The 12,658-nt window shown below is 58.4% G+C and overlaps 1 protein-coding gene across 1 annotated transcript; it reads right to left on the bottom strand.

Annotated features, from left to right (window-relative positions):
* Positions 1-833: 833 nt before the first annotated feature.
* On the bottom strand, positions 834-11,374 carry NEK8 (NIMA related kinase 8). Its single transcript, XM_084272897.1, has 15 exons — positions 11,313-11,374; positions 10,643-10,848; positions 9,378-9,610; positions 8,516-8,647; positions 8,115-8,323; positions 7,608-7,687; positions 6,882-7,063; positions 6,519-6,669; positions 5,463-5,539; positions 4,165-4,282; positions 3,724-3,874; positions 3,342-3,505; positions 2,965-3,123; positions 2,640-2,798; positions 834-979 (listed from the first exon to the last, which is right to left on the bottom strand). The coding sequence occupies exons 1-15, from the start codon at positions 11,357-11,359 to the stop codon at positions 951-953; spliced, it is 2,097 nt and encodes a 698-aa protein (XP_084129023.1). The 5' UTR covers positions 11,360-11,374; the 3' UTR covers positions 834-950.
* Between the last annotated feature and the right edge of the window lie 1,284 nt (positions 11,375-12,658).

Consider the following 12,658-nt stretch of genomic DNA (forward strand, 5'->3'; position numbering starts at 1 on the left):
GGTGATATGCCCCCTCCTGCCTGCAGAAAGGAGCCCTGGTGAAAACTCATCATCTCCCTGGAGAGATCTGGGTTAAAAAACTTCAATTACTGACAATCACTTGCTGGGTTTTGCTGCCTTCCGCTAGCTCAGCTGGGAGCCGGGGAGCTGGTCAGCAGCAGGATTTAGGGGCCTGAGGACAAATGTCAGCTGGAGCATCCTCCAGTGAGCTCCTGGGGCCAGGGGAGGCTGTAATTAGAAAGCTCCAGGCAGCACTTGGGCAGAGCAGGCGCCGGGCCGTGCGGCACAGAAAGGCTGCTCGTGGCGGGTTCGGCCAGCCGTGCAGGCCAGGACCCTCAAAACACCATGAACAGCTCAACAAAGGGGGGGGGGGAACCTTTTAGGGGGGGGGGGGGGGGGGGGGATGGGAAAGGCCAGGCTTCTCTAATTAGAAAAGAGGTTTGCACTTAGTCACCCAGCATAACGCCTGGGGCCCTAACTCCAGACGCTGCTGTGCAGAGGCTGACAGCTCTCTCAGACAGGGAGCTGTCAGCCTCTGCTTTGTAACCAGAGACACTTTCCACGGGAGAAAATAACCGCTGTGGTCCTCACCCTTCTACACAGACACTTCCAGCAGGGAGGGGCAGAGCCCCAGTGTGAGCCTCAGATGCTCCTGGGACATCTGCCACATGGCACATCCAAGGCCAGCAGCAGCTCTCAGGCACTGGAGGTTTGTAGTGACCCTCGTGGATTCGATGAGCAGGACCAGCTCTGGTTCCATGGGAACCATCGTTAAGAACTCCTTGTTCCCAGACCGCTGCCTTCGGAGCACCGCGGAGGAGCTCCTGACTCTGGGGATGCAGGTCTGAGCCAGGCTGTAGTGGGTAGCAGCAAGGACAGGCACGCTGGGCAGCTGGGGGTGCCTCCACACCTTCACGATGGGGCTGGATACAGCCCCTCTCAACTCAGACTCACTGGGAAGGTGACTCTTCCACGGCAGCTGAAACACAAAGGGAAAGGACCAAGAATAAGCCATAAGCCGCCATCTCCATGAAGCTACAGGCACCTGCCCCACAAAGGCCAGATACCCAACAGATGGGCACTGCAATCCCTGTCCCACTACCCCAGGAAGCCACTGCAAGGCCTCAGTAGTGGCACAAAACAGGACGCAATGCCCAGCACGCAGAGCCCAAGCAGGAGGAAACGCCTTCTCGTGATGCTTTTGCCCTCCTCCTCTTCCTCTCCAGCATGCCTGGCTTCTCCTGGTTATTCCTGTGTTTGCAACCTCACAATAAAGTGGGCAGAAGCCCAAGCCAGTCAAAACAGTGTCAGGCACACCAGGAGGAAACCGCAGAGTGGCAGAGAACTGCCGCCCCGAAGGTGGAGCAGCGCTGGCCTGTGCCAGCACCCTCTCTGGGCCAGATCACAGCCAGAGCTGACAGCAGCAATGACATCAAGGGTGTCACCAGCTCTTGTGCACTCTCTCTCTCTGTCTCTCGAGGTTTTCAGGCAGACAGAGCTGCCTGAAAACACCCAGAGGCAGATCTCAGGTTTCTGCAGAACTCTCAATGCTTTCTGCAGCCTGGGCACTGAAGGATGCTGGAGCAGGTGAGGCTGCTGCCCTGGCACTGCTGCTGCTGAGTTTGTACTTCCTGTACTGGGAAGGAGGGTTGAGGTTTCGGACCAGGTGGTGCAGAGGGATGGGAGTGGGGCTATGAGCTCAGCCCCTGCTTCTATGGTGCTGCAGGTGGGAGCCCACAAACCAGCTGCCACAAACCAGAGCTCAGGGTTACTGGCAACGGAAGGATAGAGTGGCTGCAGCCTTATTGCAGAAACAAACCCCTCTTGCTCCCATGACAAATACCCTACTTGTTCCCAAGTGTGTGGACTCAGCCATTCCCTGTGCCCTTCACATGGCAGCGCACGTCACACGAGAGCTCGGCACTCACAGGCAAAGGACAGGAGCCACAGCCGACTCCGCTGCGCTGGGGCAGTGAGCTGGGCCTCCTCCCCTCAGGGGTGTAATTAGCCTCCTTGAAGTGGGCTGGGACTGGAATCCCTCAGCCCAGTGCCGAGGCCATAATCAGCCCAGCAGAGGAGGAAGAAAGGCCCCTCCAGCAGTCTGGGCCAGGCTCCCATCCTACATCCAGGCAACAGAAGGGCAGGTCACACCACGGGCACGTTTTAACTGTGCAACGCTGCTGCCTCTGGCCCAAGCAGGGAGGAACCACAAAACCATCGCTATCTTTTCCAAACCACAATGGAAAGCCAGCAGCCAAAAGGACGCCTCAAATCTCAGCTTCTATTTCAGCAGCATCAATTAAGAGAGCTGCTCTTTTTGGATACTTGGTGGACCGCCAGCACACCAGCTCTCTCCACTGGCCACAGCTCGGCCAGCCCACCTGTCTGGGACTGCAAGAGACGGCCTCTGCCATCTCTCTGTTCCCCCAGCCCAGTGGAAGTGGGCTTGTCACAGTGCTGGGTAGCAAAAGGGCAATTTTTATGAGCTTTCAGTTATTTCTGTTCATCTACAGCTCTTAGAGGGACTAGAATAACACAGAGCTTACACGCCAGGGTTACCCAGTAAAGCCTGAGTCACAAGGCATTGTGTCTGGCTGGGCTCTCACAGCAGGAATCACAGTAACAAAGCCTCTACTCACGCTTTACTGCCAGCAGTGTGTTCCCGTGGCAGCAGGCTACAGAGGTCACCAGGTATGGATGTGTCTCCTCCAGCTGCACTGGCCTGGGTGCTCCTGTTTCTTCGTCCTTCCTGCCCAGGCGTCCCCTGGCTCCTTTCCCCCATGTGCACACCTCACCATCTGCAGAGGAACAGACACACCTTGCTGCACACAGAACTCACCAGCAGCAAACAGGCTTCTCATCTCCCTGGGCTAGCTCCAAGGCCGTCCCTGGCCACAGCATGGTCTGCAGGCAGAGGGAAGCCAGAGCCTGCTGTAGCCCAGGACACGGGGCCTTTGGCCTCACCTGCTCCAATAGCCACAGTGAAGGCATCCCCACAAGCCACCACAGTGACCTTCATCGCTTGGAGCCCCACAACCAGGTGGGGTACGCGGCTGCTGCGACAGGAGTTGGTGCCCAGCTGCCCGTGCTGGTTGCTCCCAAAGGTGTAACACTGGCCAGAAGCTGACAACAGGGACAAAAGAAACAACCAGGTGTCACAAAAGGAGGCACTGAAGCCCCTGAACCCCGCTGCTCTCTACTCAGAGTTCCAGCGGTGAGTGCAGGATGCCTCTTGAGCCTCTCTGAGGCTTCTGCCCATGGGAAACAGAGGCAGGAGGAGGATGGGGAAAATGCAGGGGTTCCCCCCACCTCCTCCAGGGACTTGGGCATCCCCCCCTCACCTGTGACTGCAGCTGAGTGTGCCGTACCGATGTCAGCACACACAATCGGCTCTTGGTTCAAGGGGGACGACTGGGCACACGTGAACACGGTGGCCTCTTCCACCTGGTCCTCTGGGGAAGGCTCCTCTGCTGAACTGATCTGATCTAGGCCCAGCTTGTTACACCTGCACAGGGAACAGCACAGTTCAGAGCTAGCCAAACACAGCCTGGCACAAACACCCTGAGCCAAATCCTGCCCTAGCATAACCAGCAGCTAGATGCTGGAAAGTAGGATCACACTGAGATGTATTCTAGAGCCACTTGCTTCCTCTTCCTGGACTGGCCAGTGAGGGACAGGCACAGGAGGCTGTGGCCAAGTTCTGCAGTGCCAGACCCCTCTTACCTGTTGCTCCCACAAGCAAGAATCTGGTTCTTCACTGTGAGGACCATGGAGGAATCAATGCCACAGATGACCCTCTGAGCCTCATGCTCTGGTGGGACTGTGACCTGCTGGGGGGAGTTGTGGCATTCCAGTGTACCCAGCCCAAGCCGACCTGTTGGGAGGGACAGAGCTGATGGCAACACACCAACCAAGTGCACCCCCCACAAGCAACAGCATCACCAGAGCTGCTGTGAGAGCCCAGCCTGGCATCTATCATCACAGAGCACGGTGAAACCCAAAGCACAGGGGGCCCTGGTATGCGGCAAAGCAGCTGCAATGCTTCCACACCCACCTAGCCTGGCACATCTGGAGAGGACCGTGGGCAAGCAGGGCCAGCGAGGGGAGTGGGAGCAGGCAAGGGGGAAAGCACAAGCCCTGTTTTGCAAAGCAGGCATCTCTTACCATTATCCCCCCTGCCCCAGGCAAACACTTCCCGTTCATTGGAAACTGCCAGGACGTGAGATGCGCCACAGGCCACCTGCACCATCTCGTAGCCCAGCAGGGCCTCCACGATCTTGGGCTGGCAGGGGAAGAGCAGCAGCCGTCAGCCGAGACCTCCCAGCCTGCCTGGCTGCTCCCATCCCTCCCACCCAGCCCCCCCCCAGTCTCAACACAGTGCTGGCAGTGTCCCAGTTTTCATCCAACACAAACAGCAGAGATTTGGGTTTGGGTTTTGGGTTTTTTTTTTGTTCCAAACAGTCTTCAAAGGGTTTAGAGACTACGTGCACATAGCACAGAAGATAATGCAAACATCTCTGGGGCAGAAGAAAGCAGCCAGCACAACAGTTTGGAGAGGGGGAAAAGGGTTGGGATTTGCCCCCCTGCCCATGTGGGGAGTGCCAGGGGCTGTTAACGCACGCTCTGAGCAGGCAGGGGCTTGGTGCAGGATGCGTTGGCTGGAAGGCTCTGGTGCAGAGGAGCTGTGAGTTATCACTACATATTCGTTAGGGTGTGGAGAGCTCAGCATCTCCACATTTTGCCCAGCCCCTGCTGTGACCTGCTGTTAGATCTGACACCTCACCACAGCGATTCTCATTCTCATTATCTTCTTTTAGTGAAAAGCACCATTTGTTGGGACCTGGATGTTGCTCCCAACTGGTCTCTCTGCCCCAGCAATAAGCACTGAGCAGCTAAGCTCCTGAGCAGGAACAAATGAGCCAGCTGACCACAGTGACAAATGGCACCAGTCCCCGGCCTCGGCTGGAAGCCATTGGCTGCTGCCACATCCGAGGGCAGGAGAGGAAGAAGCTGGAAGGGAGCAATGAGCCCTCAGCCCTAGTGCTCCAAGCCAATCGGAAACACACAGCTCTTCTTTAAATACTGGCTCTTTTGAAAAATAACTTTTCTCAGTGAACCCTGGCAGCTGCAGGCCAAGAGTGAAGCAGGCAGGTGTGTGATTGGAGGCAGCCTCCAAGCTGGGAGCGTGCCAACAGCAACCACAAGGCAGCTCTTGACTTCCCCCACGCTCAAAGGGATCATTGTGTAGGGGAGGGAGGGGGGGGGAAGAGAAAGAAAAAGAGAGGTAGGTTGGGTCTTTTAAAACTCGCAGTGACAGGGAGAGGAGGGGGAGGGAGTCAGATGCCACAGCATGCCTGGGATGCACATCCCTGGAGCTGGGATGAGCCCTCTCGCACGGAGCAGAAAGCACGATCCATCTTCTACCCTGGGGAAGCAGCACACCCAGCTCCCTCACGACCAACCTGGCTGACATCTGTGAAGTTTCCATGCCCCAAACAGCCATTGCTGCCGCTGCCGAACGTCATGATTATCCCCCTGTCTGGAAGAGCAGAAAGAAGTCATGTTACCAGCCCACGTGAGGCGTGCACAGCTCATGGGGCTGACCGTGGCTCCCAGGAGAGCAGCTCTGCTTGGACCCACGCTGACTCATAACTTGCTTGGGGGTGCCAAAGGCCTTCAGTGACCTTCCTGAGAGCAGCAGCTTCAATGCGCTGCGACAACCAGCCAAACAAACAGCAGCTGATAGGAGAGCACCCAGATAACATTATTGCAGCTGTGTACGCAGGAGCTGTGAGCTCCACACTCTGTCCAGGTGTTAAATACACAAGAGGCTCCCACTGAGCAGATACCCTGCAGAGGGGTGGCAGGAAATGCCAGGGAGAGGTAGGACAAACAGACGACTACAGTTTGCCAGTTGCACGTCTGTCGTTGCTGCCCTGATCCCTCGCAGAAGGGCTCCCAGAGGATCATTGGGAGGCCTTTGCTCCACAAACACGGCCTTGGGCTGGTGTGTGTGCTTCCCTTACAGCCAGAATACCTCCTGGCTCATGCTGAGAGGGTTTCAGACACCCCCCCCCCCACACTGCTTTCTTGCTGCTGAGGGCAACCAGCCATGCAGGAGTTCATGGTGGCTCCTCTCTGCAGCACCAGTCACTGCTGGTCACAGCTCGTGTCTGTGTCACACTCGCAGGGGACGTGACAGAGAAAGGCTGAACCTCCCTGTTCACGTGGTAGTACCCACTGTACAGGCCAGTTCTGGTTTCAGGTGACACTAGTGCAGCCAGAACACCACACAAAGCAGAATTATTGCCCTCCCCACACTGGATAGACCTTTGGAGCGTGGCATCACAGGAGGAGCACGCCTGCCGTTTCTGAGCCCCTCCTCACATTATATGCCAGGTCACAGGGCTCTTTGTGTCACCCCAGCCATCTCTGGGGTTCCTCTCTGAGCAGGCTCCCCAGGCAGTCACACCTGGCTCTGGGACTCAGCCAGGCGAAGGCAGGAGGCAGCAGCTCACCTGTGAGGCAGGATGTGAAGAGATCACCACAGGACACGTGTTTGATGGTCACACCAGACTGACCCTCAAGAAAGCGGGATACAAACTGAGGCTGGAGCTGCTCGGTGGCTCCTGGGAGAGATGGGCCTCCTGCAGTGCCCATTGGGGGAGCCTGGCAGCGAGAAACCATGTCAGCTGCTGCACTGTCATGCAGCAAGAGCTGGGCTGGAGGATTCAGATGAGCCCCTTCCCACAGGCTTAGCAGGGTCACTTGCACCCAGGACTGGATTGTGGTCTTGGGAGACACAGAGCCTGGGCCTCCTTAGAAAACGCACATCTGAGGCTTCCACGGCCACTGCTGGCCACAAATTCCCCGTCACTCACCTCCCACATGATGAGCCGCCCTGATTTGGTGACCCCGGCCTTCTGCGTCCTGCCAGCAGACACCTGCACCACTTCGGTGTTAAGCATGGGCAGGCGGAGCGGGGTGGTGATCCCGCTCCCCCAGGTGTAGATGGATGACAGCGGAGGAGGGATTCCTGTTCTGGCTGAACCACCTCGAACACCTGTGAGGCAAAGAGAAATGGTCAACATGCACCTCTCTGACTCTCCTCCCAGAGGGAAAGAAACAACAGGAGCCAGCCTGGGTGCCAGCAGAGCTGCCTGCCAGCCTGCAGGGCCAGACCAGTTACTGATCCAACATTGGCAAGGGGCTGCTGGGGAGCTCAAAGCCAGGGCTGAGAGAAGCAGGCAGGAACAAATCCTTGTGTTTTATCCCAGAATTGAGAGAAGCAGCACGATGACAGCTCTAGCCTAATTGTTACCAGTGCCAGCTGCACTGCCCTGCGCTGGAACGCTCCCCACTCAGCACCCCCAGCTGCTTCCCAGCCTTTGCTGAGAACAGCAGAAACTTCATTCAAGGGTTCAAAACCTAGAAGAGGCAGCTGGAGAAGGAGCACTGCTTGGTCGTCAGAGCTGAGGTGCCCAACAGGGAAGCTGATGTCTCCAACTTCCTCTCTCTGGAAGCCCAGGTGCCTCTGGGACCCTTTCATCCAAAGGAAAGGGTCATTCTGAGCAGAGCTGGGTTGAACACACCATGGCAGGACTCACCCCTCGGTTTGGCACTGCTCGCTCGTCCCCCCGTCCGGCTGTGGGTCACTGTCGGCACCGGAGCCAAGGGCTTTTCAGGCCTGGCAAACCAAAATCCAGTTCTTAGTGCCAGCTCAGCCCCAGAGGTCCTGACACTCCCTGGATCACAGAAGGTCTGGGCAGAGCTACAGCATAAGCTGCAGCTGAACAGCTCGCAGAATTGCCACGGTAGGTGCTTTAAACCACCCGGGAGAGGGGAGTTGGCATCAGTTCACTTTCCCCCCCACCAAAGCTCACAACTCTCTGTTCACTGTTGTGTGATGACAACCCAACACCTGCCAGGACACCTGCCGTGGCCTCAAGCCACAGGGCCAGCCTGGGCCCACAGCAGCTGCACGCTGGGTAAGGCAGGAGAGCTGCATGGGGACAAGGCTCTCTTCAGAGCTTGTCATGAGGGCAGTGAGCCCCGACACGCTGCCACCCGTAGCAGCCCCTCCCAAGGGACACTCAGGTGGCAGTATCACTTGCCTTCTCATTTTGACACTGCCCACATCGGTGTAGAGGTTCAGAAGGGGCCGAATGCAGATAGCCTGGGCCATGATCTCATTCAGCTGGGGCCGCTTGGAAGGATCCAGGTTCAGCATGCTGAGGATGAGCTGGCGCAGGTCGGGGCTATACCTGTCTGATATTGGGGCAAACGTCCCGCTCATGATCTTCAATACTAAGGCAGGAAGATTCTGGAGAGAAAAGGAGAGACATACAAAGAGCTGGGCGGTCAGAGGCGAGGCTGTGAGAAGCAAGAAGTTCTCAGCACTGCCCTCTGCCTTCACACCTCCAGGCTCAGCGAGAGGGATCCGATCGTACATTTTCACCTCTGCAGGGAGCCAGAGCTCCCTGCGCTGCTTGTAAACCATACGTATCCCTCTTACCGCAGCTTCGAAAGCCCTCTTGAGACTGGCGAGTTCGTACAGCACACAGCCCAAAGCCCAGATATCACTCTTCTGGTTGTAAGGCTTCCCTTCACAGAGCTCTGGGGAGATGTAGCACGGAGTTCCCACAACCTAGAAGAGACAAATCTACTGTGATGCTGTGAAACTGGGGCAGGGAAGTGGAAAGAGAAGGGTTCGGTTTAGAGCCCCGGTGCGTAGGCTGGCTAGGGCACTGTCAACTGCAGCTTAGAGGAGCTGGGCTTTTGTTCCCTGGTGTCAACATCTGGCTGACAATCTCAGTAAGAAACAGGAGGATTTGCCTTTCTGGTGACCTCCCTTGCACATCCAGAGATTACCTCTAATTTTGCTCCTATCCATTTGAGAGAATCAGAGCCCAGAGCAAGGAGCGTGATAGAAACGTCTAGTCAGATTAAACTGGGTAGTGACTGTACCGAAGTCTCAAGCAGAGAGAGGGGATTAGGACAAGGCAGGACAGCGGGACACAGGCAGGAATTCAGTTGCCAGGAGAGCCTGCAAACGCAACACCTGCCAGTGTGACAGTGGGAGGAACCCTGCCCCCCTCACCAGTGCACCCAGACACCCCAATTTCTTCCAGGCAGCTCTTCCTCACCCATCTCCATCCTAACAGAGCTGTAGCAAGCTTGGGCATGAACACATCAGCCTATAGAAACTCCAAGGAGCAAAGCAGCATCGCGACACGTGGATATGGTGTACTGCAGGTATGCTGCATCTGACCTTGCTGCCTACAGCAGCTCCTAAGAGATTATCTCAAGCCAAATCCAGAGTTTCCAGCCTGCTGCCATGGTGTTAAGTGTTCTGCCTGCAAAGCCAGGCCACTCACCGTGTAGGCTTTGCTCTTGCTGCTCAAGATTTTGGAGATGCCAAAGTCTCCGATCTTGACAATCATACGATGCTTGTCCAAGAGGATGTTCTGAGTCTTCAGGTCACGGTGGAGGATCTGCTTGGTGTGCACGTGGTGGAGAGCCAGGAGGATCTGCACAAAGAAGTGCAGGATGGTATCCTCATCCAGCAAGGAGTTGCAGCGCTTATGAATAAACTCCGCTAGCGTGCCCCCTGCAAAGAACAACAGAGGGCTGTCAGCAAAGGGAGGCTGCACAGGGCAGCACAAACCCAGCCTAAAACCCAGGGGGATTTAGTCCTGGCATCTTAACAAGTCAAGCACATGGGGAAAAGCACATCCTGGTGGGACACGCAGCACGTCCTCCGCTGCTCCTGAGAACAATGGCAGCGCAGTTGGTGGCGCGAAGAAAGCGCGGGTGAGAAGTTACTGCTGACATACTGTCCAAGGCAGCAGGAAAAGAAACACTAACGTTACAGCTCTTGGAGGAAGACATAAAGCTCGATGGCAGAACAAGATAAGCCTGTTCTGCCAAAGAGAATTCTTGCAGTCCGAGAGGCCACGTGGCACGGAGAGGCCCCTGTGTGGAGAAGGGGAGGTCCAGCTTCAGGGCTCATGTACAACTTTGAATGAAACCCTCAGGTAACTGTTGATTTCATCTTCAACTTCACAGTAAATCTCGTGAGAAATCACGCCTGCCCACGCAGAGCTGTGGGACCAGCAGCATGGCTGAGAGCTGACACAGGGGAATGTATGTGAAACCGAAGCCAAGGGCAGATGGCAGCACGCTTCTCAGCCCCAGAGGTGTTAGAAATCTCTTTGGTTTGGATAAGATTAGCAGGCACAAGGCATATAATCACAGAATCACAGAGTGGTTGAGGTTGGAAGGGATTTCAGAAGGTGCTCTGGTCCAATCCCCTGCTCAGTCAGGCAGGGCGACTGACAGCTGGTTGCCCAGGACTATGACCTGTCTTTTGAATATCTCCAAGGATGGTGACTCCACAACCTCTCCAGGCAACCTGTGTCACTTGGCTCATGGACAACTTGGTGTCAAAAAGCACCCCCAGATCCTTTTCTACAAAAATGTCTGTTTAAGAGAGCTGCATTTGGACTCTTTGAGGGGTTCAAAGCACAGGATGGTTATGAGAAGCACAACATGGGCCCACACCAGCCCAACCCAAGGAAAGCTGAGGGCTTGGCATCCCTCAGACCCACTGAGGAACCACCTGTGGGAGATCAAGGCCCACCTGGGGCATACTCCATGGCGATCATGAGCGCCTTGTCCTCCAGAAAGTTCTCATAGTACTCGATGACGTTGGGGTGGCTGAGCAGCTTGAGGACCTGGCACTCGTTCTGCGCTGCCAGCCGCTCGTCCTTGCTCATCTGCTCCACCGGGATCTGCTTCAGGATCACCAGCTTCTGGTCAGCCTTGCGCAGGCACAGGTGCACGATGCTGTGGGGATGGGGATGAGGCCTCAGCACGGGGTTGGGGCTGGGACACACACACACACACACACACACACACACGGCCTGCCCACCATCGCTGGGTGACACGTGGCCCCTGCCCCCCACTGTTGCCGTGGTAACGGGGTCTGAAATTCACCCCCCCCCCCACCCGCCACGTACACCCCTGGTGCCGTGTCACCCCATCGCCATGGCAACAGCCAGGCCCGACACCACCCCCCCCCCAGGGTGCCACACGCCGGCTGACCACCGAGTTACCATGGCGACAGTGCCCGTGCGCCTTGTTGCCATGGTAACTCGGCCTGCGGCACCCTCCTCCCTGAGGCGCCATAGGCCCGGAGCGCCCCCAACCCCCAACCCCCCCTTTACCACGGTAAAAAGGCCCGGACACCTCCCCCCCCCCCAGGCCCGGTGCCCCCTGGCATCACAGGGAGCCCCCGGCGCCGCCCTCACCCGAAGGCACCTCTCCCCACCACCCGGATCCGCTCGTATTTCTCCATCACTGCCCCAACCAGGCCCGGGCTCCTCCCGTCTCCATGGAGACACTTCCGGGAGCCGCTACGGCGGCCGCGGGTGGTCGAAACACGGCGGGCCGCGCTCGTCCCTTCCGTGGGGAGGACGCGGGGCTCCCTGTTTCAGCCGGCGGAGGGTAACGCAGCCCCAAGTAGGCCCAGGCTGGACCTCCCCAGCTTGGGTGGGCGCCACAGTGCCGCGGGGAGAGGGGCTCCCCTCGGGAAGCACCCCGGGGTTGGGGTGCCCTGCGCCTGCCGCCCCCAGCCTGAGGGGTGCCAGCAGGGTCCCCCGCACCCACAGAGACCAGCGATGCCCGCGGCGGCCTCCTGCCCTGCAGCCCCGACCCCGGGAGAGCGCCCATCCCGGGGGCTGTGTTGCCTAAGGGCCGCGCACAAGGCCCGCGGGTCCGCTCTCTGTCGTGCCCCCCCCTCCCCCCTCCCGCAACACGCTTCAGAGCTCTGTCGCCTCGAGCACCCCCGCGGGGGGCCGTGCTCTGTACCCCGGGGAGGGCTTCCCCTGTCCCGCAGCGGGGAAAGGGACAGCGGCGGCACTGGCTCCCCCACGCCACGCCACGCCACGTGGCCATGCTGCCATCTAGCGACACCGAGCCCGGCTCACCGGGGCGGAGGGGGGGTGGGTGTGTCACCCCCTCCCCTGAGCCAGCCAGCGCCTAGTAGCTTTTACCGGGGGCAGGACCCCCACGCAGGAACCAGCACCCAGCCGTGGCTTGGTGGCCACAGAGCCGGCTTCCCCCTGCTGCCATGAGATTAGGGTGCACCTGCCTCCTCCCCACCCCTTTCCTGGCCTCGCCCCCCGCCTCCATGCCTTCATGTGGGTGCTGGCCCTGGGCACCCAGCCTGGCCATGATCCCAGCCAGCTTGGCCACTCCATTTCCAGGGTGTAGCAGTTTTCCCAGGTATCCCCACCATGCCAGGCACCACAACCCGCCATGGCAGCCACACCGCACACTCACACAGTGCCCAGGCCAGCTGTGCAATGCCCCACACCAGCTGTGCAGTCGGCAAGACAGATGTGCAGGGAGGGCCCCAAGCACCGACACGCAACACCTGCCACGCACACGCCGCCCCCGCCCCGCGCTGCTCCCTTCCCACGCGTAACACCCGCTGCCCAAGCACGACGCCCCGGCTCGCAGAGCAGCGGGGACAAGCCCCAGCGCCCCTGTAACCCGCGCACACGTGCAGCGCCCGCCACCAACACGTGGAGCCCCGCGGGGGACACACGCACACGCGCGCACGTGGGCAGCCCGCACGGCCGCTACCGCGCAG

Source organism: Gallinula chloropus, assembly GCF_964237585.1.
Source record: "Gallinula chloropus genome assembly, chromosome: 19".
Taxonomy (NCBI): domain Eukaryota; kingdom Metazoa; phylum Chordata; class Aves; order Gruiformes; family Rallidae; genus Gallinula; species Gallinula chloropus.